The 27,908-nt window shown below is 36.0% G+C and overlaps 2 protein-coding genes across 4 annotated transcripts in view; one reads left to right on the forward strand and one right to left on the reverse strand.

The window, feature by feature from the left end:
- The first annotated feature begins 1,128 nt into the window (after positions 1 to 1,128).
- LOC5571739 lies at positions 1,129 to 27,543 on the forward strand. 2 transcript variants are annotated; one of them, XM_021845048.1, is made up of 3 exons: positions 1,129 to 1,725; positions 19,859 to 20,015; positions 24,479 to 24,524. In XM_021845048.1, the coding sequence occupies exons 1-3, from the start codon at positions 1,278 to 1,280 to the stop codon at positions 24,507 to 24,509; spliced, it is 636 nt and encodes a 211-aa protein (XP_021700740.1). In that variant the 5' UTR covers positions 1,129 to 1,277; the 3' UTR covers positions 24,510 to 24,524. The 2 variants fall into 2 exon arrangements, with proteins under 2 accessions (XP_021700740.1, XP_001659883.2); XM_001659833.2 differs by lacking the exon at positions 24,479 to 24,524 and adding an exon at positions 27,348 to 27,543 and having other exon boundaries at positions 1,170 to 1,725.
- Positions 20,027 to 27,908, reverse strand: part of LOC5571740 — a 266,650-nt gene continuing 258,768 nt past the window's right edge. The window contains exons 5-9 of one of the 2 annotated variants that reach the window (XM_021845047.1): positions 23,800 to 23,931; positions 23,537 to 23,733; positions 23,230 to 23,476; positions 21,476 to 22,272; positions 20,027 to 21,412 (exon numbers count right to left, since the gene is read on the reverse strand). In XM_021845047.1, the coding sequence (XP_021700739.1) occupies positions 20,696 to 21,412; positions 21,476 to 22,272; positions 23,230 to 23,476; positions 23,537 to 23,733; positions 23,800 to 23,931 (2,090 nt within the window). In that variant the 3' untranslated portion in view covers positions 20,027 to 20,695. Of the gene's footprint in view, positions 22,273 to 23,229; positions 23,477 to 23,536; positions 23,734 to 23,799; positions 23,932 to 27,908 lie in introns of both variants that reach the window. The other variant, XM_021845046.1, reaches the window with a different exon arrangement.

Genomic DNA, 27,908 nt, shown 5'->3' on the forward strand with positions numbered 1-27,908 from the left:
TGAGATTTTTTGAAGATTGGTTTCATTGTTTAAATTGTTTTAATTACATAGCTTCCATATTACATCGCATCGGTTACATCGTATCGTGTACGTTGAATATATTACATCGGAAAAACTACATCGATCGCATTTATTACACCAATTGCCCGCGAGTACGTCAAGCTGTGTAATATTCCACAGCCGAGGGAACGACTTGGCTGCAGCAGTTTGGATGTAATATTCAACAACTTTTTTTGCTGTGTAAGAAATAGAATTCAAACCATTTTTCATGCTGTTGCAACAAGGGGAGGGAGGGGGTCTTACATAGTGTTACGGCTCATGCAAAAATTTAAAATTTTCCGTACAAAAGCTGTTACGTGGGGGAGGGAGGGGGTATAAAATTGGCAAATTTTGCGTTACGTAATATTTGAATGAACCCTATGATTTGGATGTAGGTATTGCTGTTTGCATTTGAGAAGCAAATCTTGACCAAACTTCCTCCAAATGCGGTAACATAAAACCAATCAAAGGACACCTAGCAACGATTATATAAATCACCGCTGCCCTAGCAAGAAAAATCTATTTTTGACATCGCATTTCTTGTGAAAAATCTTACCGCGTTTGGTGTTCCCGCATTTGATATTTGCATTTCAAACGCGCTTGCTGTGTATTGCTGTGTGCAATATTAAGTCCACACGGAGACGGAATTCAACTCAATTTTGGGTTGTTTCAATGCAATTCCGTAGTTGAGCCCAATAACTCAATTTTGGCTAAATTTCCAAGGTCCCCACTAGGTAGTTTGGCTTTAATTCCATTAGAAAAATATACTCAATTTTGGGTTGATTTAACGCAAAATTGAGTTCTTTCGACCCAAACATAAGAAAAGTTGCATTTACCCAAATTTGGCTTATTGGGCCAAAGTACCCCCATTGGGTAGATGCAGCTCTCTCTATTTTTGACAACATTCGTGTGGGAGAAAGAGAAAACCGAGTGATTTTGGGTTGAAACTATAATCGATATACTCAATTTTGGGTAAAGTAAACTCAAAAATTAGGTAAAAATATTTCTCCGTGCAAAACGCGAATCTCTCTCGATGTGGAACTTGTTTTGTGACAAAACTTTTGTCCTCGATGTTGTTTGTTGTTTTGGTTGCTTTGTCACCCCACGGAAAGACGACTGTTTTTGTCAACATTCCGTAGTTTAAGTTCGTTTGATTAGGCAAAAAGTTAATTGTGATCAAAATTCTTAAGTTAAATAGTGATAAACGCAGTAATTCCGATAAACAAATAAGAATAGCGATGAATCTGAATTTCATGCTCACCGAAATATCGCTCCAGCTGCTGGGAAACAAGTTCTACGACACCAATGGCCGGGAGACCGATAATATGAGAGATTTGTTTACGACCCAGAATCCTACGGTTCCGTGCAATAATGGACATCAACGTCGCGGACCAAAGACTAAGGGAAATCTTATGCAAATGATGGGCGTCCCGGGACTGGATGGAGTGATCAAAAATAGTAACGACTATATCGAACGGCAGTATCAGGGCTTCGTAGATAATCAGGTGGCCCGAATGGAATCTTTGCCGGAGTGTGAGGAATCGGTTACGCTAAACCCGGCACATATTCAAGCCGATTTGTGTGAAGTGCGGATTAAAACGCGCCAGGAATTTGTAAGGATGATGACCCATTCCAAGAAAATGAAGGATATCTATATGGATACCTTACCGCTGGGTGCAGATCGAGGTAAATTTTATATTGATAATTACAGTCGCGTCTCGTTATAGCAAACATTCATCTTCTAAATATTCTTACTTCCTTGATTTGAATAATTGTTCTTACTAGGGATAATGGAAATTCGCGGTTTAATACTAGTAAGAAATGTTCTAGAAACATTCATGCAAAACTTATACACCTCAAGGCTTCTTTACGATAGGCCTAGTCTTCATAAAAATGTCGAATTAGATTTTATTTTGTTCCATGCAATGGCAGCTCGACTATCAAAGCCCAACCTAGAATTTTTAAAAGTACAAATCTAGAGAACTAGACAACCGTTTGTGTCGAATCGCTGGTGGTGATCTATCAAATTTTCATCGCGTACGGTTGTCTGGTACTTCAGATTTGTGCTCTTGAAAATCAGCGGTTTGGCTTCAGTGCATCTTCATCTTAACTGTTGATAAATACTGTTAAATTTAAACTGTTAAACTTAAACGGAGATTAGGCATAATTTTTTGGAGTTTGGAAGACCGGAATGTACACATATACCAAATCCATATTCTGCCCATAACTGCATATTTGTAACATTCGACAAAAGTAGGCATTGAGTAAATAGAACATTAAGCGTGCATTTTATGGCAGTATGGGAGGAAACTAAAATTTCTAATTTGTCAAAAATGTCGAATGTGACTGTTATGCAGTTATGGGCCGTATTTCATTCAAAAGATCTAAATGAGACACGAAAAAGTTGATATAGGGCAAAACATATTTGTCTTGGGAGAAAAAAAAGTTATGCATGTCGGAACGATGAAAGGGAAGGCTGGTTTTGGAGAGATTTCTATTGAATCATATTTCTTGCACAAATGTTTTGGATTGGTAGATTATAGTTCTCTGACATAATTAACGTCAGAATCTATCGTGGTTCTAGCATCGACTATGACCATTACCTGTTGATAAAACTGTGCTTAAAGTCCCTTCGTTAACAACGAACGGTACCGACGCCCGTCTCTGTATGACCTTCAGCGACTGAAGTAGACGGATGTCACCACAGCATATGCCCCAAATTTCGAGCAAACGTTACCGAGAGATTTGCTGAAACCCTTCTTGATCAACAACCGTCAATGTAGTAATATCAGATATCAACATTTTACGGTGGAACATTGTACGTTGGACGTAGTCTACGGAACGATTGGTTGGTGTAGAAGAATGTAGAACTATTCTGGCAGAAAATAACTTGGAGTATCATATAAAAAGCCGAAGCAGCAGACCAAGAGGAGTACGATGAATTGGAGTTGCTGTTCCATAGCTGAGAACGCAAGGATAATGATAGGAACATTTCGTCGGACGAAGGAGAGGTGATTGAAAGGTTGAAGCAGCACTACGACTAACATTTGAATCATCCAGTGGCACAGTCAAGGCAGTGAGGAAAATTTTTAAGTCGGAATGTTGTATCCAAGCACCAAATCAGCTCCTACTTTGAGGGAAGCTAAGGATGCCGTTTGGTAGCTTAAAGCAGCTGCAAAGGATCACATAGGTGTGGAACTCATCAAGATGGGCCCTGAAAAGTAGGTCGCTAGTCTGCACAAACTTAGAATGTGGGAGACATAACAGCTGCGATATGAGGGCATAATCCATTAGCCCATATGATGGAAACCAAAGGCGTAACCTGTAGTGGTGGTATCACATTTTGGCATTTTTTTGCTTAAAGCCGCGTCATAATTCATATGGCATAGACGCAATAATATCTCGGATGTGATCCAACGGACATTCTGCGTCATTGATAGAATTGATGCCCATTTCAAATAATTAATCTATTCGAAGTGGACATTAATACTATTGGTGACGTTCAGTTTGCCTTTTGCTAACCAGAATGATCCGTAGCCACTCTTACTATTAGCTAGCTAGATACATCGTTATCATATACGACGTAGGGAATACTTAGGAATTCTTAGGAAAATGACTAGTAGATTCACTGAGTAGAAATCTTATTTTAAGGCGAAGTAGGCCGTCATTGAAATTTGTACGCGTCGTTGATGATTGTTCTTAATTCATCTCACGATTTCGAATCAAAGAAAATCAGTTGGTTTTGCACTGACACAGCTGAAAAAGTATCAGTATACTTTATGCATGTTACCGCGTACAGTGATACTTTTTCAAGTCAATATAAACTATCAAGACTGAGTTTTATCACTTTGCAATGCAAGCTGAAAAGTCATCATTGTTGCCAAAACGAATGACGGGCTACTTAGCCTTAATATGGTTTTTACTTTGCCATAATAAGAAATACCTCTTTTGTAACAGCGGTATAAATAATCTAATTCCAGCTTCATTTTCGCAAAATTTACAAGTAGAAAGTAGGCGTTGTGAAGCATTGCATTTGCCACCGAAAAGTGAATCTTGTAGGAGACTGTTATAGAAGCCTAAGGTAACTTTACTCTTCAATATTCACTATAAAAATGACTATGGAAAGTAAGACGCTGAGATCGATCATTAGGGTACACTTGCTAGTTTCGAAAAATTGTTGAACATACAAGGAAAGCGACTTTTTTCTTTAAGGATATATGAACGTAATGACCAATAAATACTTTTAACAAAAAAAAAAAATGAAATTAACTAGAACTACCATCAGTGCACCAGTTTCTGCTCATGTTCCAGTAGCCCGCTCACACTGAAAAAAGATAAGTTTACACAAAGAAAATTTGAAAACTTTAGCCGCTATACAATTCAAACCGACAAATAGAATCATACTGTCGACATATTTTTTTGTATTTACTAAAATTACCTTATTTTTTGAACTCGTGAGCGGGCTACTGGAGCATGAGCGGGTATTGGTGCGTTGACGGTACTACTAAATAGCCTAATATTGTTAAGACACTATTTTTTTAAATAATTTTCTTCGTCCCTTAGGCATTACAACTAATATGTGAATATGTGCGTATTGTGCTCTGCAAAAAAAAATCCACGGAATGCGATTAACAGAAAGTGGTGGTATATCGTCGCAGTGATAATAAAAATCACCAAATGTTTCAGATTTAGATAATTACAAACATTCGCGTACTTGAAGCACGAAAAAATTCAAACCTACTTGAATGTTGACGTTGCGCGCATATCTGCGCGTTATCGCCGCCGCTGGATGTGGATTTAAAATGAGCAATACCGTTGTCTTTGGTCCATAAGGGTGACTTTGGGCCAAGATTTTTACAGCAAACTATAACCAGAATAATGAAAACAATGTGGCAAGCTTCAAGAATACGTTATAAATAGCCACTAGATGGTCATGGATTAGTTTTTTGCCTCCCGTGCAATTCAAGAGATGCGTCGAAAAGGGCGGTCAAAGTCACCCCCTAGGACCAATGTCACCCCACACGGCGGTACTTGAATTGTATGAATGCAGCGTAAGAACACATCGCGAATGATTTGTACGCTGTCCGCTTCGGTGGCGAGCCGAAAATCCCGTTAGAAAGGTTAATACTTCTTTAAAAACAACATGAATCCCACAATAAACTATAGAGAAAACAGATATGGAATCATCTATTATTAAAATATGGAAATTGGATCAGTCTACGGAGCAAAAATAAATGCGCTAATTCCATTGATAATACATTCTTCCTGAGCTTTTATCATCTTCTTCAGCTTGTTCAAATCGGCTGGTTGAACCTGTCGAGAGAAACCGATTTCGTATTGCATGAAAGTTAGCACCGTAAAACATGCAATTTGCACTCTAAGAACACTCTTTCCATATTGACTGCGCTAACTTCACCAAAGACCAGAAATGATTAGTTTAACATTGGATTAATCGAATTTACGTATGCTTGGTATGCATTCGAATTGTTATAAATTTGATTTTAATTATTAAAACCTCTCATTTTATAATGTGGATATCCTTCTAAGTTGATCTGGTTGGACATTGGACATCCGATCTATTCCGAACAAAATGCATTCTATTAGGAAACTGCTTAGCGTGCAATATTGTCTGTTTCATTCGCAACAAAACGCGCCGCCAACTTTCGAACAGACTGAAAAAATCGTCGCCAGCAAACCAATCAAAGGAGGTGATTTGCCTTTGTGTTGGTAAGACTAGCGAAAAGTCAAATTCACAGCGGTTGCTTGGCTGGCGACGATTTTGGCGACGGTTTCACCGGCGACGATTACAAATCGTCGCGACCGATAGGGTGCAAAATTTACAATATTTCGGAATGAGAAAAAGTAAAACCTGTTCAACTTCTTTCGTTGAACGGGTTGTTTCCACACATGTATGCTTTTGAGCGTGTACAGATTACTAAGCTGTGAATGTATGTGGGACCTTAGTTATATGGGATTTGGTTCAACAGCAGCAGTTGAACAGGCACAGTAGTTGCTCTTCAACTTTTGCGCTGCTGTCTTTGGTGAAATACCACGCTTGTGCTGTGGATGTCAAGCGAGCTTTTTACATGGTGCGTGAACTCAGCACACTACGCGATCGTTCTTGGTGCCTTGGGACAATTGTTATGCTACTTTCTATGTAGTACGTATGAATCCACACTCATGCTATTTTAAAATTTGTTGAATCTGATTTACTTTTTTAAATTATTCAATTGGAGACTCGTTTTATCAAGCTTTTTACATAGCAAACCATGAAAATTTACACTGCTCAACTAGTTTTGACGTTTTTCTAACGGCTGGTAGTGTTTATTTAACGATTTTACATTTCCAACTTTGCTTTTCACGAGCTGTCCGGAATTCGAATCGAAGCGTCCGGAATAAGAAGCAAAAGTGAGGTGGTGTCCGGAATTAGAATCACGAAGAGGACACACATTTCTATTTATTTAAATTTATTGGAGTTGTGGAATTCAAATCTTCTCCTACCATCCGAGAGGTAAGTGTCCTAATAGGATAATAACGCAGAGATATCTTATAGATTTATTTAATTTTTATGCTTTCAAATGGCTCACACTTCAAATTGGGCTTAAGTGTCCGTAATATGAATCAAAACGGTATGTAAGGGTTTATGGGGGGAGGGGGGGTTTGAGATTTCTTACGTGCCATACAATTTATTTTTAATTTTCATACAAAAAATCTTACCATGGGGGAGGGGGGGTTGAAAAACCCCGAAAATTGCCTTACGTAATTAATGGATCGCCCCTTGGGTACTTCAAGTAATTCTTTAAGACAAGTCTAAAAATTTTCCTATAGTTTTTTTTTATTACAAAAAAATATTCAGGGATTCATTCAAAAACTGAGCAAGTTTCCCAGACCTCCTAAAAAATTCTCCTAGAATACTGTCGATAATTCCATCACGTATTCGTTCAGAAACTATTGCATGGAAAATTCCTCAAAGATAGTTCTTGTTTTTAATTGAGTTTTTTAGTGATTTTTTCATGAATTCTGAAAAAAAAAACCTTTTTCAAAGTATTTTTGGGACATGCATTCTAAAATTCTGCCAAGAAATTATAAGAAGATTTGCTTTAGAAGTTTTACCACGAGTTCTTCATAAGGTAGCGTCCATAAATGACGTAGCATTTTTTGGCCAATTTTCGACACCCCCCTCCCCCATCGTAGCCTATTTTCCCATACCTAATACATGGTTCGTAGCAAAATCGTTGACTCCCCCCTCCCCCCAAAAATGCTACGTCATTTATGGACGGTCCCTAACAAAATTCTTGAAGTTCCATAATAACCTGCTAGAAATGTTCATGGACTGCTCAACATTAACTTTCTTTTAAAGATTATTATTTTTAACTTTATTAGGGAAATTTTCAGCCCGTGGCTGGTTCTTCTCCAGTTTTTTTTTTGATTTCTGAATTTCATTATGAAAAAATAAATATTTTAGAGTTTCTCCGAGTGTTCAAGGATTCCTCCAAAGATTTTTCTTGAATACATTTCTTCTAGGATTACTGCAATAGAGAAGAGAGTTAAAAAAAAAGAGATTGGAGTTTCCGCTTACTCTCGAAATGCAATTTTAGCAGATCTAGTATTATTGATCAATAACGGCGCCGGCCAAGTCCTTACAGTCAGTTGGGATGGGGAAGGAATGTTTGGGTGTAATGATTGTTGCTTCTAGAGACCGAGAATACCTCTGCACTCCACAATCACCACGGGAAGGGTGTTTATTAGTGAGGGAGGAAAAGATCTGGGAGTCACCTCTGGTCGATGATGCGATCCATGGACAAGGGGGAAATATACGACTTATATTTAAAGCTAGTTTTGTATTTTTGTCTCGAGAAGTTTTTGGTAGAAGCTTTAAAAAATACGTCAACATCTATAATGTCGAACAATTCAAAAGATGTTTTTATTAATGACGAAAACTGAAAATAACATGTTTTCTTCTTCTTTCGGGCGCTACGTCCCCACTGGGGCAGAGCCTGCTTCTCAGCTTAGTGTTCTTATGAGCACTTCCACAGTTATTAACTGAGAGCTTACTATGCCAATGACCATTTTTGCATGCGTATATCGTGTGGCAGGTACGAAGATACTCTATGCCCTGGGAAGTCGAGAAAATTTCCAACCCGAAAAGATCCTCGACCGGTGGGATTCGAACCCACGACCCTCAGCTTGGTCTTGCTGAATAGCTGCGCGTTTACCGCTACGGCTATCTGGGCATGTATATATTTTAAATTATATGAAACAGGAATAATGCCGACACTTGTAGTGACGAACTATACATAGTTTGTTTGAAAATTACATATGAGTATTACTGTGCATTTTGTCTCGATATGGTAGAAGTTTAAAAAAATACGTCAACATTCACAATGTCGAACAATTCAAAAGATAATTTTTAATAATTTCAAAAAGAGAAAAATATATGTATATTGAAATTGTATAAGAAAAAAGCATAATGCTGACACTTATAATGACGAACCATACAAAGTTTGTTTTAATATTACTTAAAAGTTACGCTTCGTAATATGATTCTTCAATCGTGATTTCATACTGATTTATCTTCTACATATTTTTAAAATTACTGCAACAATTTTCAGAAATTGTGAATAATAAATCTTTTACGTTTCTGGGTACCGTAAAACGGGGTAATTTTGTTCGAAGAAAACATGAATATTTATGCACGCTGTTTCAAAGAATAATAATTTATATTTTTAAAACAAGTACTGGCATCCTAACTATCGACTGCAATTGATAGATTGCCAAAAGATTTATGCTGAATGGATCTATAATTTTTCATTTTCTGTTTTGGTGTAACTTTGATAATGGAGTATAAATCGAACAAAATTAAATAAATTACAGAACAGTTATAGGGCGTTGCATACCTCTAGGCTTTAACGCTATATGGAAATTTCTGACTTAGATTACAGAAATGGTTTCAGTTTGTAAAAATGGTTTTCGCTAAGAGATTTGAGACCGAATTCATGTTCTACTACAGCTAGGCTGTCAAGGATAAGTAACGAACTCATTATGACTCCATCATTTAGTGATCGTAGAATACATTGTTTGTAAGCGCTTTAAAAATGCTGAGAACTTATAAATTTTTAATATTTTCATATAAACCCTCAAATGTACTTGATTCTAACGAAAATAGCTTTGACATGAAGTGTCATTCTAGAACTTATTACTTTTGCATTCGTTTTGCTTAACTGATTAACAAAAACTTTGTTATTTCGTTTAGTATGTTATGGGTCTCGCACTATCAAAGTTACCCGCATTACCCCGTTTTACGGTACGTTTTTTTATCCAATCCAAAAAAAAAAAACAGAAAAAATATATGAAACTCCAGAATGTTTTTCTAATCTTTTTTTTCAAAACGATATATCAAAAGAGTGTTTTTTCAGATTTTTCTGGACGTTTACAGAAGTTTAAATCCGACGCATCTTTAACTTTTCTTCACATTTATTTTTAAATAGAGTGTGTTTCGTCTTCAAAATCACCCGATTTATGTCGGGTAAATTTATCAAAATTTTAGTTATACCATGAGAAATGAAAAACTAGCAACTGAAACACAAAAATAGGTACTGTAGATTTTTTTTTCGTAAAAAGTCAATAAAAGAAATATCTTTCTGACCTCAAAGTACCCTTACAAAAAAGTTCCTTATACATAATATTCGACATTTGCTAAAAATTCTAAAAATTCTCAGATACATGTTTTATACATCCAAAATATGCTGTGTATTTGAATTGTTATCTGTAACTAATCAGTCCGACCTTGTGAAATTCTCAAACAATGATCATTCTTAAAACGCACATGATATTAAAAAAACCGGCATGCATAACATTTACATTTTGTGTTTGGCAATCATCAAGTGTTGTCCATCATAATTTTAAAATTACCATAATTAGAGATAAAACGATCTAAGGTAAAATAGTCCTGGAATTATTTAAGTTTGTAATTTATTAACCTTCAGATGTGTGTCTTCTAAAGATTACGAGTAATTATTTTCAAATGCTCCGGTGTTAGCTTTTTCGCCCCCTTTTTGGATTTTTCGTTCCCCAAATTCTGTTTTTTCAAATTTTCGCCTCCAGGGGGCGAATTCGCCCACTTTGGGGATCACTGTTTTAAATGATATATGTCCTTTCTGGGCTCAGATTTGCCTAATCTCAATCAGAGGCGTCGCGTTTCTTAATTATCAACCTGTGTAATTCCAATTTAGTAGAGTTTTATATAGTAACACATAGATTGAGCTTATTCGGTAATCCAATCCGCATGGTTTTAAATTAATTAACTCATTGCGCATGATAAAGCTGGATAAATTATGAGAAAAAATCCACGTCCCACAGGCGAGCACGTGAATTTTTTTTCACAATTTCACCCATAATTTATCCATCTTTACCACGCGTAATGAGTTAATTAATTTAGAATTTTATGTTTGCCATTATTAGATATTCCTTGGATTCAAACCATTTTTTTCTAAGTTAATAAAAATATGTAATCAGTGGTTGCTAACCTTCGTTCTCAAATATAATTTGCTTCTAGTCTTTTAATTGATTCAAAATATTTAAGCTTTCAGATTCTAATCGAGTTGTTTAATTTGATATATCAGTTCAACCAGCACTTTTGCAATTATTCAATATGGGCAAATTGTATAATTGGATATGGAAATAGTTCTAATTATGCGGGTCTTCAGTAAAATTTATACAGCACTGGATTCTACCTAATATTATAATACTGGGCTGTGACCATGGCTCACAAATCATTACATAGAAATCGTCGTATACTGAGTGCATGAAAAATGCTTGCTTTTAAAACAGCGCAAGCGTTGATATTGGGCCGTATGAATAAAATGTAGTAAAGTTGAGTTTACTACATTCTCGGTAGTAAACGCTATATGTGGAACACGAGTGGAACATGTTTGTATCATTTTCCTTTCTACACCTTTCGAACATACTACAAACAACGCATTGCTATGAATAAAGGTAGCATTTACTACAAAGCTACTGGTAGTTAGCTTCAGAGGTTGCTACACATGCTTTGAGATTGCGGAATTGAATGGAATAATTTACTTTTGAGTAAAAATCATGGGAAAACGATATGAGTTTTGATATTTCGGAAGGTATTTTGAGTTTTGCTTAGGAATTCTGAGGTTACGAAAACATTCGCCCCGCCAATGCTGAGATTCCGGTAAGATTACCGGCAGTAGCAATTTGTAATATCCGTGTGAATTCTGGCATTACGATAATTATGTTATTTTCTAGGAATTTTAGGATGTCGGTAGGTATTCAGATATTTATAATGTAATTTGGAATTTTACTTGTAAACTCTGACATCTCAGATTTCCTTTTGAATTCCGGAATTCCTGTAGGAACTTTGGGATTCCGATAGGGATGTCGGATTTTTATGATAATTCTGGAAGTTTAAATACCATTCTAGGAATATTGCGGAAATATTAGGAATCTGGTAAAAACTCTAGAATTGGGGTGGGAATGGGATTCCGAATATTAATCTCTTGGAATTCTGTGGGTATCTTTGAGACGGTATTTCTGTAAGAATCTATGAGATTGCGGTGGGATTCCTGCGAATTATTGTGTGAATATTTGTAATTCTGAAAATCAATCTTCGTAATTATTGTAAAAACCTTTAAGATTCCGTTGATCTCCAGTTCCGTTGGAATTTCAAAGCTAAGCTTTAATATAAACGATTTGAATGTCGGGAAATATTTTATAGATTTCAATGGGATTTTTTGTGAAATCGACAAAAATTTTGATAATTTCAAAGGGAACCCTGGTGTTTTAGGGGAGATCCTCATTGAATTCTAACGACTACCAATGGAATCACTACAATTCCCATAAAAATCTCGACATTCTAAGTTCTAGACATTCCAACCAAGGATACTATCAGAAACCCCACCAAAATAACGAGAATATCGCAAAAACACTTAGAACTTCCGGAATTCAACATGCTGTTAAGAAAACACACGGGGAGCATCAAAATTCTACCGCAATTTCACCAGAATCTCAGTACTGGTGCTAGAAAATATGTGGTTCCAAATTTGATAGCTGTAATCTCAAGATCTCTTCATAGATGTTAAGCTAGTATTTAAAAAATCATCAATCACTGGCGTTGGCGAAGGCCGAAAACCACCCAGAAAATTCTTTGATGTACCATCATCATAAAATCATAGACATAAAGAGAATACCAGACTAATCGCAAAATTACACTACAAATTTTGTCAAACAACAGCACCTTCATGATTTGTGCAAATTGTTCCGTAATCGATTAGATTCCATGCATTTTCTTCATATGCATGATTGTATTAATTTTAGGCTTCACTCTGAATAGATTGTTCTTTACGTGCAGAATCACTCTGCACTCTGAATGGAAATTTATTAACGTGCAGCTTCAGTCACTGCTCATGTTCGAAAGTAGTAAGAACTAGATGTTCGAAAAGTTTTTTATTCATACCAAAAGTGTAGTAAACTTTGTGGATTTTGTTTTTGAGTAGATGCTACATGTAGTAAAGTTCAAAGTTTTTTATTCATATCACCCATTGAGTTAACTCAAAAGCGGTCGCGCATTCGGCTATCGCTAGCATCACCACGCTTGAGCTGAGTATGACAAGCGAGCTATTTTTAAAGTGTTTGTACTTAGTAAACGCATGCGACCGGTTTTTGGTTAACATTCTGCATGTAAATCATTTTTGTTAATATCTCAGCCTTTTTCGACCAATTCAAAAAATCTATGTCATATTTGAGCTTAGATAATGGGGCAAACATTATTGATATGAGATTTCACAGAATGTTCATGTTTTGAGTAAGTTATAGTGATACCAAACTTTTGCACGATACACCGTATCAAGGGGTGAACCCAAACTTTTGGTCGATGACTCGAATGACTATTTTATTGTAATTAAATAGTTTTTAGGTTTTCCGCCAAAATTTCGCAAGTGCTCTTTAAATTTCAGTTGTTGCGCTGTTGTATTTTGTACAACAATGCTGGAAAAACCTCGCTATTCATTTACAACAGCAGCGCGGTGGTTCTGACGGTGGCAAACCACGCGACGACTGAAAGGTTAAAGAATACAAGATTATGTTTCTAAGGTACTTCGGGGCAAGTGAGAATCCGGGGTAAGTGGGACATTCCGTCATAGCTCGTTTAGAATTTTTTTTTCTATGTGGTATTCTTCTAGAAAATTGAAGATACAATGATAAGGCAAGTATTAAGTACAAACAATATTGTTATTTTTAATACCATGTGCTCTATGTAACAGTTGTCAACTCAGCACCATTTTCAACTTGCATGATAAGCGCCACTGGCTGAAAGTCTCCTTAATAAAGATAAAAAAAAAACTTGCATGATAAATTGTGACACGTTTCACGTTCTGCATTGACTCGCAAAAAATAATTGTGCTATAAACCGAATTACCATCGATAAGCTACAACTTAAAGTATTGTTACAAGCTGCTTACGATAAACAGGTATTTTGTTTTCATTTCATTACTCCAAAATATCTTTATACTCGGGGTAAGTCGGACCTTATTAAGTGGGAATCTTACTTTACGTAATTGTTGAATAGTGAGAAAAAATGACTCATTTTTCTAAATATTTTTTTCTATTTTCAATTTTGAAATATGTATTTAAAATTATACGAAGACAAAGATACAATTTAACATACATCATGAGAACGATAACTATACTATTTTTATTGAACTTTATTTGATAGTTCTACCAAATTCAGTAGTTGCGGAAAACAGTTCCATCCCATTAAGTGGCTTTCCGCCATGCATAACAATAATAACAAATAATAATAAAATATTAATAAAATATTAATAATAAAAAATAATCATTTCAATAATTTCACATGTTGTATTTCGATTGATAACTTATAAATGATATATTTTGAACATGTTCTATACATCTTTACGCTTTTAGTGAGGAATTTTCAGTTAAAATTAAATGCGATGTGACATAATCTTACATTTACGTTTTATTCCTTAAACGTTACGCATTTTATTGGTGATCCCTTATGTACCGTTTTGATTCATATTACGGACACTTAAGGCCTCAGTGAAGTATAATCCAGCATGAAGCAAACAAAATAAATCATTCTGTATGATTCCTTAACCTTATCAAGCGTCGGAAGCCCTTAACTTTTGAATGATGGGTGAAGAATACGCTTCCGCAACTTGAATAATTTTAAATAAATCAAAATGTGTGGCCTTTTCATGATTCTTATTCCGGACGCTTCCTCACTTTTGTCTCATATTCCGGACACTTTGATTCGAATTCCGGACAGCTCATGATAATCATTAATGGAACAGTCAAATCATCAATTGAAATCTTCAAACCACTAAAGAGACATCTAAGGAAGTTGGGCATTATACATCTTCAAAGATATTTATGGAAAAAGCTTACTAAAACGAGCCTCGAAATTGAGAACTTTTGAACGGCAGAAATTGAAACATTTCGTGTGAAATGTTTCCCATACAAAGTAGAATGTCCGGAATTTGAAGCTGTCCGTAATATGAATCAAAACGGTACATCAAATATGTACTCAAAATTGAAAATCTATGGTTCATCAATCCTATTATTGCAATGGTTGACTTAGGGGAAAGTGAGGCAGTTTGGCATCCTTATAAAAAAATAGTCGATAAATGTGCTGAAAATGTTATGGCAACTTTGGGTTTTTGCGTGATTTCCAACAATTCTTAGATCAACATTCTAGATCTGTATGATTTCCGTTGTCTTATAAAATTCCCAAATGAATGAGAGATTTTTCAAAATTTGTAATTTTTTGAGTCGGGTTTTTACAGATGGGGTGAAATGAGCACCCTATTTTTGGTTGTAAAATTATCTCATATAATATAAAAAATCTTTTTTTTTCACTACATCTGAAAGTTATTAGTATTTATAAACACTCTGTGCAAAAAGATTGAATTTTAAAAATCATCCCACCATTAAAATTTTATCATTCTAAAATGATGAACTTTGAAAGAGCCATTCGGAGCAATATGGGCAGTTTTTTCAAACTTCATTTATATCTTTTTCTTTGAGTTTAGAACACTGACTTGTAGCATGTCTATTGCTACATTTCCTTGTTAGCTTTGGGGTTGCATGTTATTTCAGATGAAATTTCAAGAATTTATACAGTTTTCAAGGGGTGCTTATTCCACCCCATTGGCCAAACCGCCCCTGCTACCCCTACTGATGTGGTTTGACGCATGAAACTGGATGTGTCCCACTTGCCCCGTTTAGCGAAGTGTTGTTGGATTTGCAAAATATTGACATTTTCAAATTATATTGAACAATCTGTTTGAACTCTCGTTTTTTTTATGTCCCACTTGCCCCGGGGTACCTTATTTAATTAAAATGTTGGTCGATCCAATGCTGAGAGAATTAGCAATGTTGTTTTAGTGTTTTTTTAAAAACGCACAACTTTAGTAAAAATATTCTTGTCAAAATACCTACTAAGTAAGATTAACTCATTGCCTTTCGAATGCGCCTATAGAGAGTTTCAATAAGCCGTGTAATCAAAAAAGACATGGAAAAAAAGCTTCTGAAAACGTTCGAAAAAATAATGGAAAAATTTCTTTAAGGTATTCCTTGAGGAATTTCTGAATAGTTTCTGAAACAATTTTTAAATAATTCCTAAAGCCAACTCTGTAGAAGTTATTGACTGAATCGACTAAAGAACTACCTTAAACAAGATTAGGGATAGTACACAAATTATGTCACGGTAAATTCCAACTTTTTTGACCCCCTCCCCCCCCTTTGTCACGTTTTTTGTATGAGTCCTCCGAACATTTTGTAAAGCTTGTCACGCTTGGCTTGACCCCCTCCCCCCCCTTGGAGCGTGACGTAATTTGTGCATGACCCCTTACTAGTTATACACAGCGCTAGCATGGTGCAGTGTATGAATAGATGGCCGATAGATTACCTAGATAAATCCCTCAAGGTATCTCTGAAAGAATTTCTGAACCTGCAAGTGTTTCTTAGTTAGTCCCTTAAAAAAATTTGATTCTACAGTCGACTCTCCACATCTCAATGTTCTACATCTCGATATCTCTCCCTATGTCGATAATTGCTTCGGTCCCTTCATTCTGCATATGATTTCTCTCTCCATATCTCGATATCTCCATATCTCGATGCGTTCCTGTTAATTTTTTGTTCCCAATTTTCTCTGTATGTTGATATGAACATTGTCTAAGATTACTAGACCAGATTTAAGCAATCCAGAACAATTTGGAAATTCGAAATGAATTTTGTTTGTTTATTATTTTCCTAGTAACGGAGTGATTTTCAATCTAGTGTGCATTAAATTAATGTTCTTTGTCTCGATCTCTCCCTACCTCGATGGTCCCTTCGATATCGAGATGTGGAGAGGCGACTGTATTTCCACTGATATTTATTGGCATTATACATAAAAAAATCAGAAGATGATAAAAAGAGTGTTGTCAGAATCACCATAAACTGCTTGCAGAAATGTTGGAACAATTTCAGCAAAATACTATAGCGCAGATAAACAGACTTAACACTAATTAAATTTCCATCGGCCACGCTTAAACCTGAGCTTAAACGATCGTTTCAAATTTCTAATGTTCACAACCAGCCTCGCGCGCATAACTATCCGTCGTGTTTGAAGTTTCACACTGGCGCTTTCTACAGTATGGCCCATAAAAAAAATGCGAAAATCGTCATATCATGTGTTATGGTAGCTTTTACACATAAAATGTGGATGAAACATAAATATTATTCATTACTTGTATTGTTTAATCTATTTAGACTCAGTTTTTCGCTTTTGACATGATTTTTATCTGTTACTTTCACCTTACCAGAGAGGAATTGGAAGCATACCTTCAAATTTTATCATGCGGACGTCGAGTTCAATATCTGTGTGATGAAAGCTTCTAAAACATCAACGATGGCGTGAGATTCTTCACAGGCCTTGTCTCCAGCATACGCCCATATCAAATGATAGAATTGGTTCATACCTGGGTAATTAGAGACTTAAAAATATTTTCGAAAAAACGGCTCATTTTGGAGAGCTTTGATTGAACCTTCATATAAGTGTGATAAGCGGCTCCGTTTTGCTCAAAACCTATGAGCTAGTATTGATATGAGTTGTCTCTAACCGAAGGAACAAATTTCATCCTCAAAAATCTGTTAAAGGCCTCAGTATTTATTTTTAAGTCAACCTTAACAAAAAATAAAGGCATATCAAACCTATAAGACGCAAATGTCCTCAAAACTATGACTCTGGCAAAATATTTTATTGTGATCATGAAAAACACGTTGTCTAAGAACTCCTCCATCCTCTGATACCAAACAAACTAAAATTTTCAACAATTAAGTGTGATTTTTTAAGGTGGAAAGTTTATCACCAGAGTATACGACAATCAGACGCTGTTTCTAGCTTTGGGAGGACAAAAACTTTGAATTTATTTGCTTTATTACATTATTTAGGACAATAAGAAAAATATGACAAAAATTGTCCTGGATAGCGAAGTTGTGTCATAATATACTACAATAATCAGAAATTACATTCACTATCAAAAACAATGAAAATATCGCTTGTGGATGCTATATTCACGTTCAAACAATTTTCGCATTTTTTATGGGCCATACTGTACAGGCCTTGTTGCAAATTATTATCGTATTTTATGCAACAAGGCGATGGATTTTTAAGAAAATTGTTCTGCGTACTACGCATGTTTGTCTGTGGTTATAGTATCCATATAGCTCATCATTGACAAAAGTTCACAACTTCGAACCTTTATCGCAAATTATCAAAAATCCAAACCAGCTAGTTATTGCGCATTTCACCCCAAATTGAACTATCACACAAGTTGTTTCCCTTAAAATGGGATTCAGATGTATGGACTTCATTGACGTACCCACAATACTTTTCTGGAGAGCGTTTTGCATTTTTTCTTTCTGGATCTGGATCAAGGCTGGTAGTATGATCGTATAAGAAATAATAACTTTCGACACTTCTAGTTAAAAAAGAGACCATACATATATTATGAATACTAAGAGATACCTAACAGGAAGCACGAGATGAGAGTTTGATTACTACGTTGAACAGACATTTTTCTATGTCTAATTCAGTGGCCCTTTTTGGAATTTCTCATGACATTACGACAAGTATAACAGCTCGATTTACTATAGATTTCTATTCACGTATTAATATGCAGATCTCTTCAGGAGTTTTGATATTTTTCACGAACTTTCTAAGTAATTCTTCCAAAAGATTTGTTTTATATACCTTCATTAATTAAATCTGGATTTTTTCTGAGGTTGGTCACATCAGGAATCATTCATCCAAAAATTATTCCATTAATTTCTCTAGGACTTCCTCCAGCATTTCTGTTTAGAGTTTCTTCAAAAATTCATTCAGGAATTTCTCCATTTTTCTTTTTGAAGAATTTTCAATGAAATATTTATATATTTTCCTGGACCGAATCCCTGAACCTTTAATCAAGTTTTAAAGGATCTATGGAGATTGGGAAATTTTACAGAAAAAATAACAAAGAAATGTTAGAACCGCATCAACAATATTTTGATGATATGCTGGAGACATTCCAAGAGAAATTTTGGGAGGAACCTAATGAGGAATCCTAGAAACAAATTTACAGAGGAGTTCTTTGAAAAGTTTATAATAGATATCATCGAATAATACCTGAAGAATGTTTAATGCAATTCCTGAAAAAAATCGTGGATGAATATTTCAAAAAATCCTTATGAAAATGCCTGGAATGAATGAAAAAATCGGCTTAGGAATTATTGTAAGATTTCATGGAAAAGTGTCGAAATAAATAAACTTTTGCAAAAGCATTAGAGTGCTCTAAGATTTTTTGACCAAATCCTGAAGAAAATTCTTCTAACCATCCATTGAACAATCGCAGGTAGCATACCTGAAGAAATTTCTGAAAGTATTCAAGAAAAAATCAATGGAGAAATTACTAAAATTCCTGAAGCATTCTGAAGATCTGAGAAAAATATCATTAAGAACTTGTGGAATAGACGACTGAAAGGTTTTGTAGGTTTCTCTGGAGCCTCAAGAATTTTGCACCAGGTGTTTATTTGTTTTGTATAATAGGCGAAAAAACAATTTTGTATTTTTTCAAGTTTTCAACTTATCAACTGCTCATGAACGACACTCAACTGGAACCACAGACAAACAGACGTATCACTTAGAACAAATCTTAATCAAAATCATAGTCACGAAGACATGTACGCCCAATTCTATAATCGGTGTATGGCGGTAGTGTGTAAACGTCAAACACGAACAAAAACGATACGAGCGCTGCGGGTGGCGGATCGGCCACCTACCATATTTTTGAATCGACCGTTAAAAAGGTGGTCGATGGACAACGATGAGAGTGTGACGTCTGTTTGTCTTACCAATTTAGCAATCTTAAGTTCTGAATCCTTGTCTAAACATGTTTTATTTTGAGTAATTGAAAATCGTTAAAAGGATTGAACATGTCAACTAGCGTTTTGATAACGGCGCAGCCGACAAATTTTATGGTTTAGGAGATTATTTGTCACAAAAACCAAATATTCTTCCATCTATTACTGTTTCAAAATAATTTCCCTGAGTGTAGCCAAAATTCCCTGAGAATTCCAGGTTTTTCCAGGTTGAATAAAAATCCCTGATAATTCCAGGTTTTCCAGGTAGTAGACAGCCACATGACTTGACTATCACACCTTGAAGGAGTGTGCACACTTTTGTGACGGTTTAACTTGGGACGTAATCAGCAATACAAGTTTTTTTTTGTATATTATCATTTCCTCCTAACAGATCGGGAGTCCCTGAAATACAACGAAGAGGAACGGAACCTTCTAATTGGCGAATACAACCGATTGCTGTACTTTTTGAAGCATATTTTGGCGGACGTCGAGAGTCGAGCAGAGTACGAGCAAATCATGGAAGTCATCAAGGGTGCCAAAGAAACTTTGTAAGTGCGAATACTTTTTCCATCGTGTTTTATTTAAATATACTATTCATATATTGCTTATTTAAGAATGGTAGTGCTTAAAATTATCAACATCGATTTTGGGATGCCGATAGTCTAAGTTATGCTATATAGAGGGAATATTGCTTCGAATTCAATTGCCTAAATGAGCGACTTGGATTAACTTTTTAAACTATAAAAGAGCCACATCTGGTCGATGCTTGCATTTAATGGGATACACTGAGTGTAATTTAAAATTCATAAAGTGATTGGAGGGCCAACCATGTATACGATATTGCTAATCATGGGGTAATAAACAGTGCATTTTTAATTATTAATTCTCAACTCAAGTTTTAATCTAAATTAGTATAGTCATTGCTTTTATGCGTTTTTTTATCACATGTTCCGGTAATACTTTGGTCGCCGTTGTTTTCCTCCTCTTCACTATCCTTGTTCAAAATTACTAATATCTAGTAAACAAAAGATTCTATCTTTAGGTTAGTATGTAATTCGAGAGCTTTTTAAGCAAGTTCATTGATTTCTATTTCTGTCTGGTGATTGCGATCTCAGAGGAAGTTTTGAAGGCACGTATGTTGAGCGATTCTATCAAGATGTAGGTAGCGCTATGACGAATATACACATAATGAATGATTAATTGTGAATTATTAGCAATCGTGGGTTTGCTATTTTATGGTATTGTAAATGTTGTCTTCTACAGGACTAGCAACATTTGATGCACAACGATTGCCAGCAGGGTTATGACTAACGATTTGGCACGAATCGCTGGAGGGAACATTGATACGGATGCTTGTAAATCGTTTCTCGGGTCGTGGCGGAGCGGGAAAAACTGGATGTTTCTGAGGCGATACAGATGTGGATCCACCGGGACTATCGGCGCATATTTCAGCGTAGATACTTTCCGATGGAGTTCGTCGTTCAGGTTCTTGCAAAACGATCGAGTCTCGTACGTTGCTATATGGTAGATCATCCAATAAGCTCCACTGAGTGCGATGGGAACTTTCAGCGAGATCTTCTTCTCTGTTGAGACTCTGTAAATCTTCGAATGATAGTATGATTTCCGACCGCTTTTTATCGTTTGCCTTGGATTTGTTCTTGCTGTCGTTTAATCGCTGAGGACTAGCCAGGTTGAGCAAATGTTGTATACTGGAGTGTGATTTGCTATGCTGTTTAGTTTTCACATGGAACTCACTGTAGAGCTTTTCAGTCATGAAAGACTGTTGTTTGGCGCTGCTTCTTATAGGGAAGAATATGGTATCTTCCGAATCCGAGAGAATTTCTTCGGAATTGTTTCTCTCGATCATATTAAGATGGTTAACCAAGTCTGGTTTTTCTGTACTTCGGATATCCATACTACTGCTGCCACCTTTCAACTCAATGTGCTGTAAAGAAAGACACTTCTGCAAACCATTTCCGTTACTTGTCTCGCCAGGGATTCCACTAACCATATCATCGAATCCAATGTCCGAATTAGCTCTGCTGATACTGGTATTGGTGCCGTTGATATCGATGTCTCCGAATCTTTCCTGTATCAATCTGGACATGTCCTGGTAACGATCAATACTGGCTTGTTTCTTTTCCTGTTCGTCAACTGCATTTTCCTGTGATGGACTTTCATGTGATCGGAAGCCTTTGAACCATTTTTTCTTGCTCGGAGTAAACACTTTCATTTTATCGCTTATTCCAGATGCTAAGGACATCGGCTGCTGCTCCGGATCGTTCTGTTGCATGTGTTCTGGCTGTTGCTGTTGTTGACTACATTCGAGGTTCTCCAGATCATTTTTACTGAAAAATATGATCGAGTCCTCTTTCTCGTGCCCGGAAGAGGAGTTTTGATTCCGATCGCTGCTGCCAAACAGTCGAGTTAGTCTGAGTCTTTTGAGAACTTCGCTTTTAGGTCCAAAACCACCGTTGACGGAAATTGTTAGATGATTTAGACTGTTAGACGACTGCTGCTGCTGAACAGCGTTGATCATTTGCTGGAGCTCTACCCAGTTCGTATCGTTGTCAACTACACGGGTGAAATTTTCACAGTTGAATTGGCAAAATTTAAGAACCGTTTGAACGTTTCCATTGAGGAACATCCGCTGTTCGTTATCGAAACCCAGCGAGCATTTGGTGAATTTCATCTGGGGGGTTATGTGTAGTTTAGTGAGGCTGAGCGACGACGTCAGATCCTGTTCATCAAGGGGGCATGCCACAATGAAGTTTTCGTTGCTGATTTTGGCGATGGTGATGTACTCTGAAAAGGAAAAATCGTTATTCATGGCACTCCAATACTACAATAGAGTCGTTCTAGAATTAAACTAAAAAGCGCCTTCCGCGCTTTCACTGTAGGGTAATCCGGGGGAGGATGAGTAATGACATTCGGAGGAAAGTAGCACAATCGATATTATAATATTATTAGTGCCTGTAATAACTTCTGAAGAATAGGTAGGGTAGGTGTACCAGTTATGGACATAGTGGTTCCCTATTTCGCCATACGCCATTACTTTAATGCATTCAAATTTTGAAAATGTTTGTGTGTTGTAGTAGTTAGATTTAACATATATCTTGATGTAAAAACATTCAAAAAGATTTGAAATATGAAAGTTATTGAAATTTTACTTATGGCCAAATAGGGAACCACTATGGCCATAACTGGTACACTTTCCCTACCTGAAACCACTCTTGAAGGTGTGGTTTCTAAACAAAAAGCTTAATGAGTTGCTAGAGGTCATCCATGAATTAGATGAATTTCTGTAGGAATTTTTGTATGGTTTATTGAAGTGATTTCTAAGCAATTCCTTGTTATACTCCAGAAATAAACCCTGGAAGAATTCCAAGCGTAACTCTTAATCAATGACTAAAGAAATTTTTTAGATAGATTTTAGAAAAAAATCACGGAATCATTCCAAGCGTAACTCTTAACCAATGTCTAAAGAAATTTTTTAGATAGATTTTAGAAAAAAATCACGAAATCATCACTGGGGAATCTTCGGTGTAGCCCAAAGAGGAATCATCAGAATACTTCTTCCTTATATCGTTAGGACAATTCTAAAACGGAATCATAGGGGAAATGCATAAAAGATCATTGAAGAAAAACTTTGGAGATTCATAGCGAATGTTAAGCGGAATCTAAGGCGCTATTCGGTTTAGAGATGAAATGTCTATATTATTCAAAGCATAGCCATCAGTGATCTTTGCATGCGTTACTCACCAGGCACGTTATTCTGGGTGCCACCGGAACTTGTGTTCATACTGGCTATCAGCTTCAGGTTCAATGGCATATTGACCTCCGATTGCATGATGAACCCAATTCGGTGCACGCATTCCCGGTTCAGTTGCTTCGGCGCTTTGCTGCTACTGTTTGGATGCCCGAGACTGCTGCTTTTTTGCATCACTGGCGCCGTGTGCTGTTCAATTTCGTAGAACTTTCCTTTGGCCGATAACGAAACGTAGTATATCTGTGAGAAGAATATGTTCAATCAAAGTCATTATTGTTTGATAAAATTCCACGAGCATACCTGTCGGTTGTCTCCCAGCAATTGGGCATATTTGCCGCGTTCTTTCTCCGCACCACCAACATTTCCGCTCACAGATGCAGAGTCCTTCTGACTAGATGATGACTTGTGATCTCCATCCTGGAATACGGCTAGCAAACGGTAAACCTGACCTGCCTTAGCAGTTGCCTTAACGTAATGCGTTTTGTGGTTAAAATTGTCTGTGAAGAAAAAAATATTAGATTAGGCCAGTATGTCAATTATTCAATTTGAATATTGTTTTTTACCATGAGATTCGGTGTAGGCGGAGATGTTTTCCAACGAAAGAAATTTATATACACGCTCTCGGACCAGTTGAACAATGGTGGTGTAGATGACAGCCGTTTGAGCTCCTTTCTCATTGAGAAATGAGAAATATCCTAGAAAAGAAAAAGAAATATATTTTATACTATTTTGGTCTAAGTTCAAATGAATTTGAATGCGAGTGGTGCCTCGCATTTACTTATTATCATCTTCTTCTTCTTCTTGGCATTACGTCCCCACTGGGACAGAGCCTGCTTAGTGTTCTTATGAGCACTTCCACAGTTATAAACTGAGAGCTATCTTTGCCAAAGTTGCTATTTTCGCATTCGTATATCGTGTGGCAGGTACGACAATACTCTAAGCCTAGGGAAGTCAAGGAAATTTACATTACGAAAAGATCCTGGACCCACCGGGAATCGAAGCTGTGTATTATAAGCGAGCTTTTTTCATGATGTGATTACTCAATATAAGATGCGGCCGGCCTTGGATTAAATTGTCTTTGAAAATCATAAAAATTTAAAACATCGCAAATAAATTTAATTCATAGTAAATTACCATTAAAGTCATTACACTTATTTAAAATATCTTAAGAATTCTAAAACAAATCACTAATGGTTAAAGTTAATGGATTTCTCAACTTTCTTTTTCACATGGTTGCTACAGAGCTTCATTGATTTTCGTCGACAAACTTTAGACAAACCGAACCGGATGAATATTGCTGTGTGCATTTGAAATGCAAATATCAAATGCGGGAACACCAAATGCGGTAAGATTTCCACAAGCAACCCGATGCCAAAGATAGCTTTTCTTTGCTAGGTTGGCGGTGATATGAGTACCGTAAAGTGCCGTAATTCAGCGCAGTTAACGAATAAAACATTTCAAATGCTTAATTAAAAATGAGTATTGCATCAACAAAAAAGCTTTATGGGTGGATCGATTTAGATTATGGCAAAAATATAAACTAGACTGTATTCACACGTTACAATTGTGATTTTTTTGAAATAGTTCACTCGTTGAAATTGCCTAATTCCGCGCATATTAACGCATATTAACGCTTTTCCATATTCCGCGCAGAAGAATGCCTAATTCCGCGCACTTGCAAAACAATCAAATTAACATTTATTTTGTATAAGGCAGCATCCATTCATTACGTAACGCTGAAATTGAACATTTTCAACCCCCTACCCCCCTCCACAACACTTTTTGTATGAAAAAAAAAGTAAAGTTTTGTATGAGCCGTAACGTAGACTTTTTTATATTTTTTTGACTATCACATGAAATAAGGATAAAAATTTGTTGTAGTCTTTTCCTGAGACGAGACTCGCGAAGACGGTCTTCTTATTCTGTCATTGCTGAGTTTTTTACTTATTCCTCTGTGTTTGTATCAATCATGCGCAAACCCTCACATGAACATCCCAGCAAATATGCAATTGCGATTGCATCACACCGAAACATAAAAAGCCTTTGAAGTGAAATTTTATGCCAGAAAAAGTTGCAGACATTTGAAATAACTATAGTCTTGTGTTTAGATTTATCAGCAGCTTTGGAAAAACTGATCCGAACACTGAGGCTTTTATAACAGTTTATTTTGAATACAATACATTTTCAGCATTTGGACGTTTCGCGACTGCGGAGACGTTGATATTTTTTCCTTTTCCTTGTCAGCTTTGGGGTTGCATGTTATTCCAGAAGAAATTTCAAAAAAATATGCAGTTTGGCGAAATCGCCGCGACTACCTCTACACACTTAAATTATTTTACCGTAATCCGTGAATTTCACCGTAATCTCAACAGCTGATCAGTTCGGTAAAATAAAACACCGTAATTCCGTCGAAATTCAACGGATTGCGGTGAAATTTTACCGAAAACTGTAAACATTTACCGTACTCCGTTAATTTATTTCACCAAAATTTTCAGCTGTTGGGTTTTACGTTGAATTTCACGGATTCCTGTAAAATAATTTAAGTCTGTATATTCGTATTCTGCACTGTTCATACAATAACAAATGTTTATGGACCTTGGTTTTGGACTAACTTTTCCTCCCACCATGAATGACCACGTGGTTTCTGAACGGCCGCTAGTTTCCCTGTAAGTGGGCTTTCTCGATATTCCGGTTGTTTGCGAAACGTATTTATGCATGAAAATACTTCCTCAGATAAATATTCAGCTGTGAAGACCAGTATAGCATGTTTTACTTGTTTGTTGTTCTATAAATAGCAGTGCGCGGAATTAGGGACTTATGAAAAATGACGTGCCCTAATGCCGCGCAATACTTTTTGGGATAAATCTCCATAATTATACTAATATTTGATAAGATTTCATAGAAGCATCATGAAACACATCTGTAGCAAGTAGTTTCATAGAATATTGCATAAATAACAAAACATTTTCAATATAGAAATCACGTTTGTCTGTGTCCTACAGCCTTAGCACGGATGCTAAGGAAATTGAAAAAATGGCGTCTACTCAGACGGGTCTCCACTGATTATTTTTTTACGCCGCGAAAAATTGCTCTATTTGCTTTCATTTGTGATTCAAACTTATTCTAAATCAAAGTAGCATCAAATGGCGTTAAAAGTTGCTGCAGTATTGATGTGTATTTCCATATGTAAATAATTTTGTATGAAATGCGCGGAATTAGGCAATGCGCTGAATTAGGGCACTTTACGGTAATTGTTGCTAGGTGTCCTTTGATTGTTTCGTCTTACCGCATTTGGAGCTTATTTAGCCGATATTTGCACCTCAAATGCAAACAGCAATACTATAAAATAGTTACTAGTACATGATTCAATACTCATCAGATTAATCCAAAAGTCAATAAACTGTTTCAATAGTAAAACTATTGATAAACAATCAATTTACTGTTGAAAACAATCAAACAACCGATTTCGAAAAATGTAGACCATTTGCAACATTATTTGTTCAAGCACTTTTTATAAAGGCGCTTTTTTCGTAAAAAATAGTCGATCAAAGTCGTGGAAAAGAAAGGGTTAAAATCCTGGAACAATCATTGAGGGGTTATTCGTGGAAAATTTTCTGCATTAACCCCTGGTGGACGATCAGGGGGAATCCTTGATACGTTCAAAGATCCGTCATTGTAATCATCGTCATCATCTAAACTTTAACAGCAGTTTTTCTGTTCAAAACTGAAATTTATTCGACGAAAATGTATTGACTGTATTTTGGTTAGAGAATAGAATACAATGAACAATTTTTCATGTAACCTTTCATATTTTTTTTTTCAAATTGATGACGCATCTTGCCCCCGGTAGAAATCCTCGAAGAATTTCTTGTAAAAATTTCTGGAGAAACTCCAGGGAACTCTTTTGGAATTAAAAAAAAAAAAAACAAAATGCTATAGAAATCTTTATCTCTCACATAAATTCGTTCGAGTAGAATCACTGGAGATTTTACTGAAGGAATTTCAGTATTAATAGTTTAATCATATAATGTCTACTGGACTTTGTAGTTTTTTTTTACCATAAATAATTCGATTAAACAACGTTCTCACGTACCTTCGCTTTTATTTTCAGAAAACTTATTTAGTAACGGCGAGCACTTGCTTGTCACCTCATTCTAGTGGACCTCCGAGTTACTTCATGGTATGTATAAAATTATGAGAGTTTGAAAGTAGGCATAGAGATAAGTTTGAATAGAACTTTTTGTCATTTGGGTAACATTTACCCTGATATTTGTTTTAGAAATGATACTTAAGTTCACTGTATTGTATTGAATGCTTTTCATACTAATTGAACAAAAAGAAATCCATTTTGGAATGTGCTTCGTCTTGCGGCGGCCTTCTAGTATTCTTCATTTTACTTCTACAGTTAGAGTTATTGAGAGTATTTTGTTCAAGTGATACCATTTTCGAATTTTACCTCCGTGGCTAAAATGCAAAGTCATGCTGAAGATGCTTCGGTTCGTTACCAAGTCAGTCCAGAATCTCCTCGTAATGCAAAATTTTCTTGACTTCCTTGGAAATGAAGTAAATTACGGCGGGGTAAGTGGAAAAATCAACCGTTAACTTCATCTTGTCGTTCAGTATATGTAGATAATGTAGTAAAGCGAACTTTTTATAGGTTACAAATGGGTGA

This window comes from Aedes aegypti, chromosome 2 (genome assembly GCF_002204515.2).
Source record: "Aedes aegypti strain LVP_AGWG chromosome 2, AaegL5.0 Primary Assembly, whole genome shotgun sequence".
Taxonomy (NCBI): domain Eukaryota; kingdom Metazoa; phylum Arthropoda; class Insecta; order Diptera; family Culicidae; genus Aedes; species Aedes aegypti.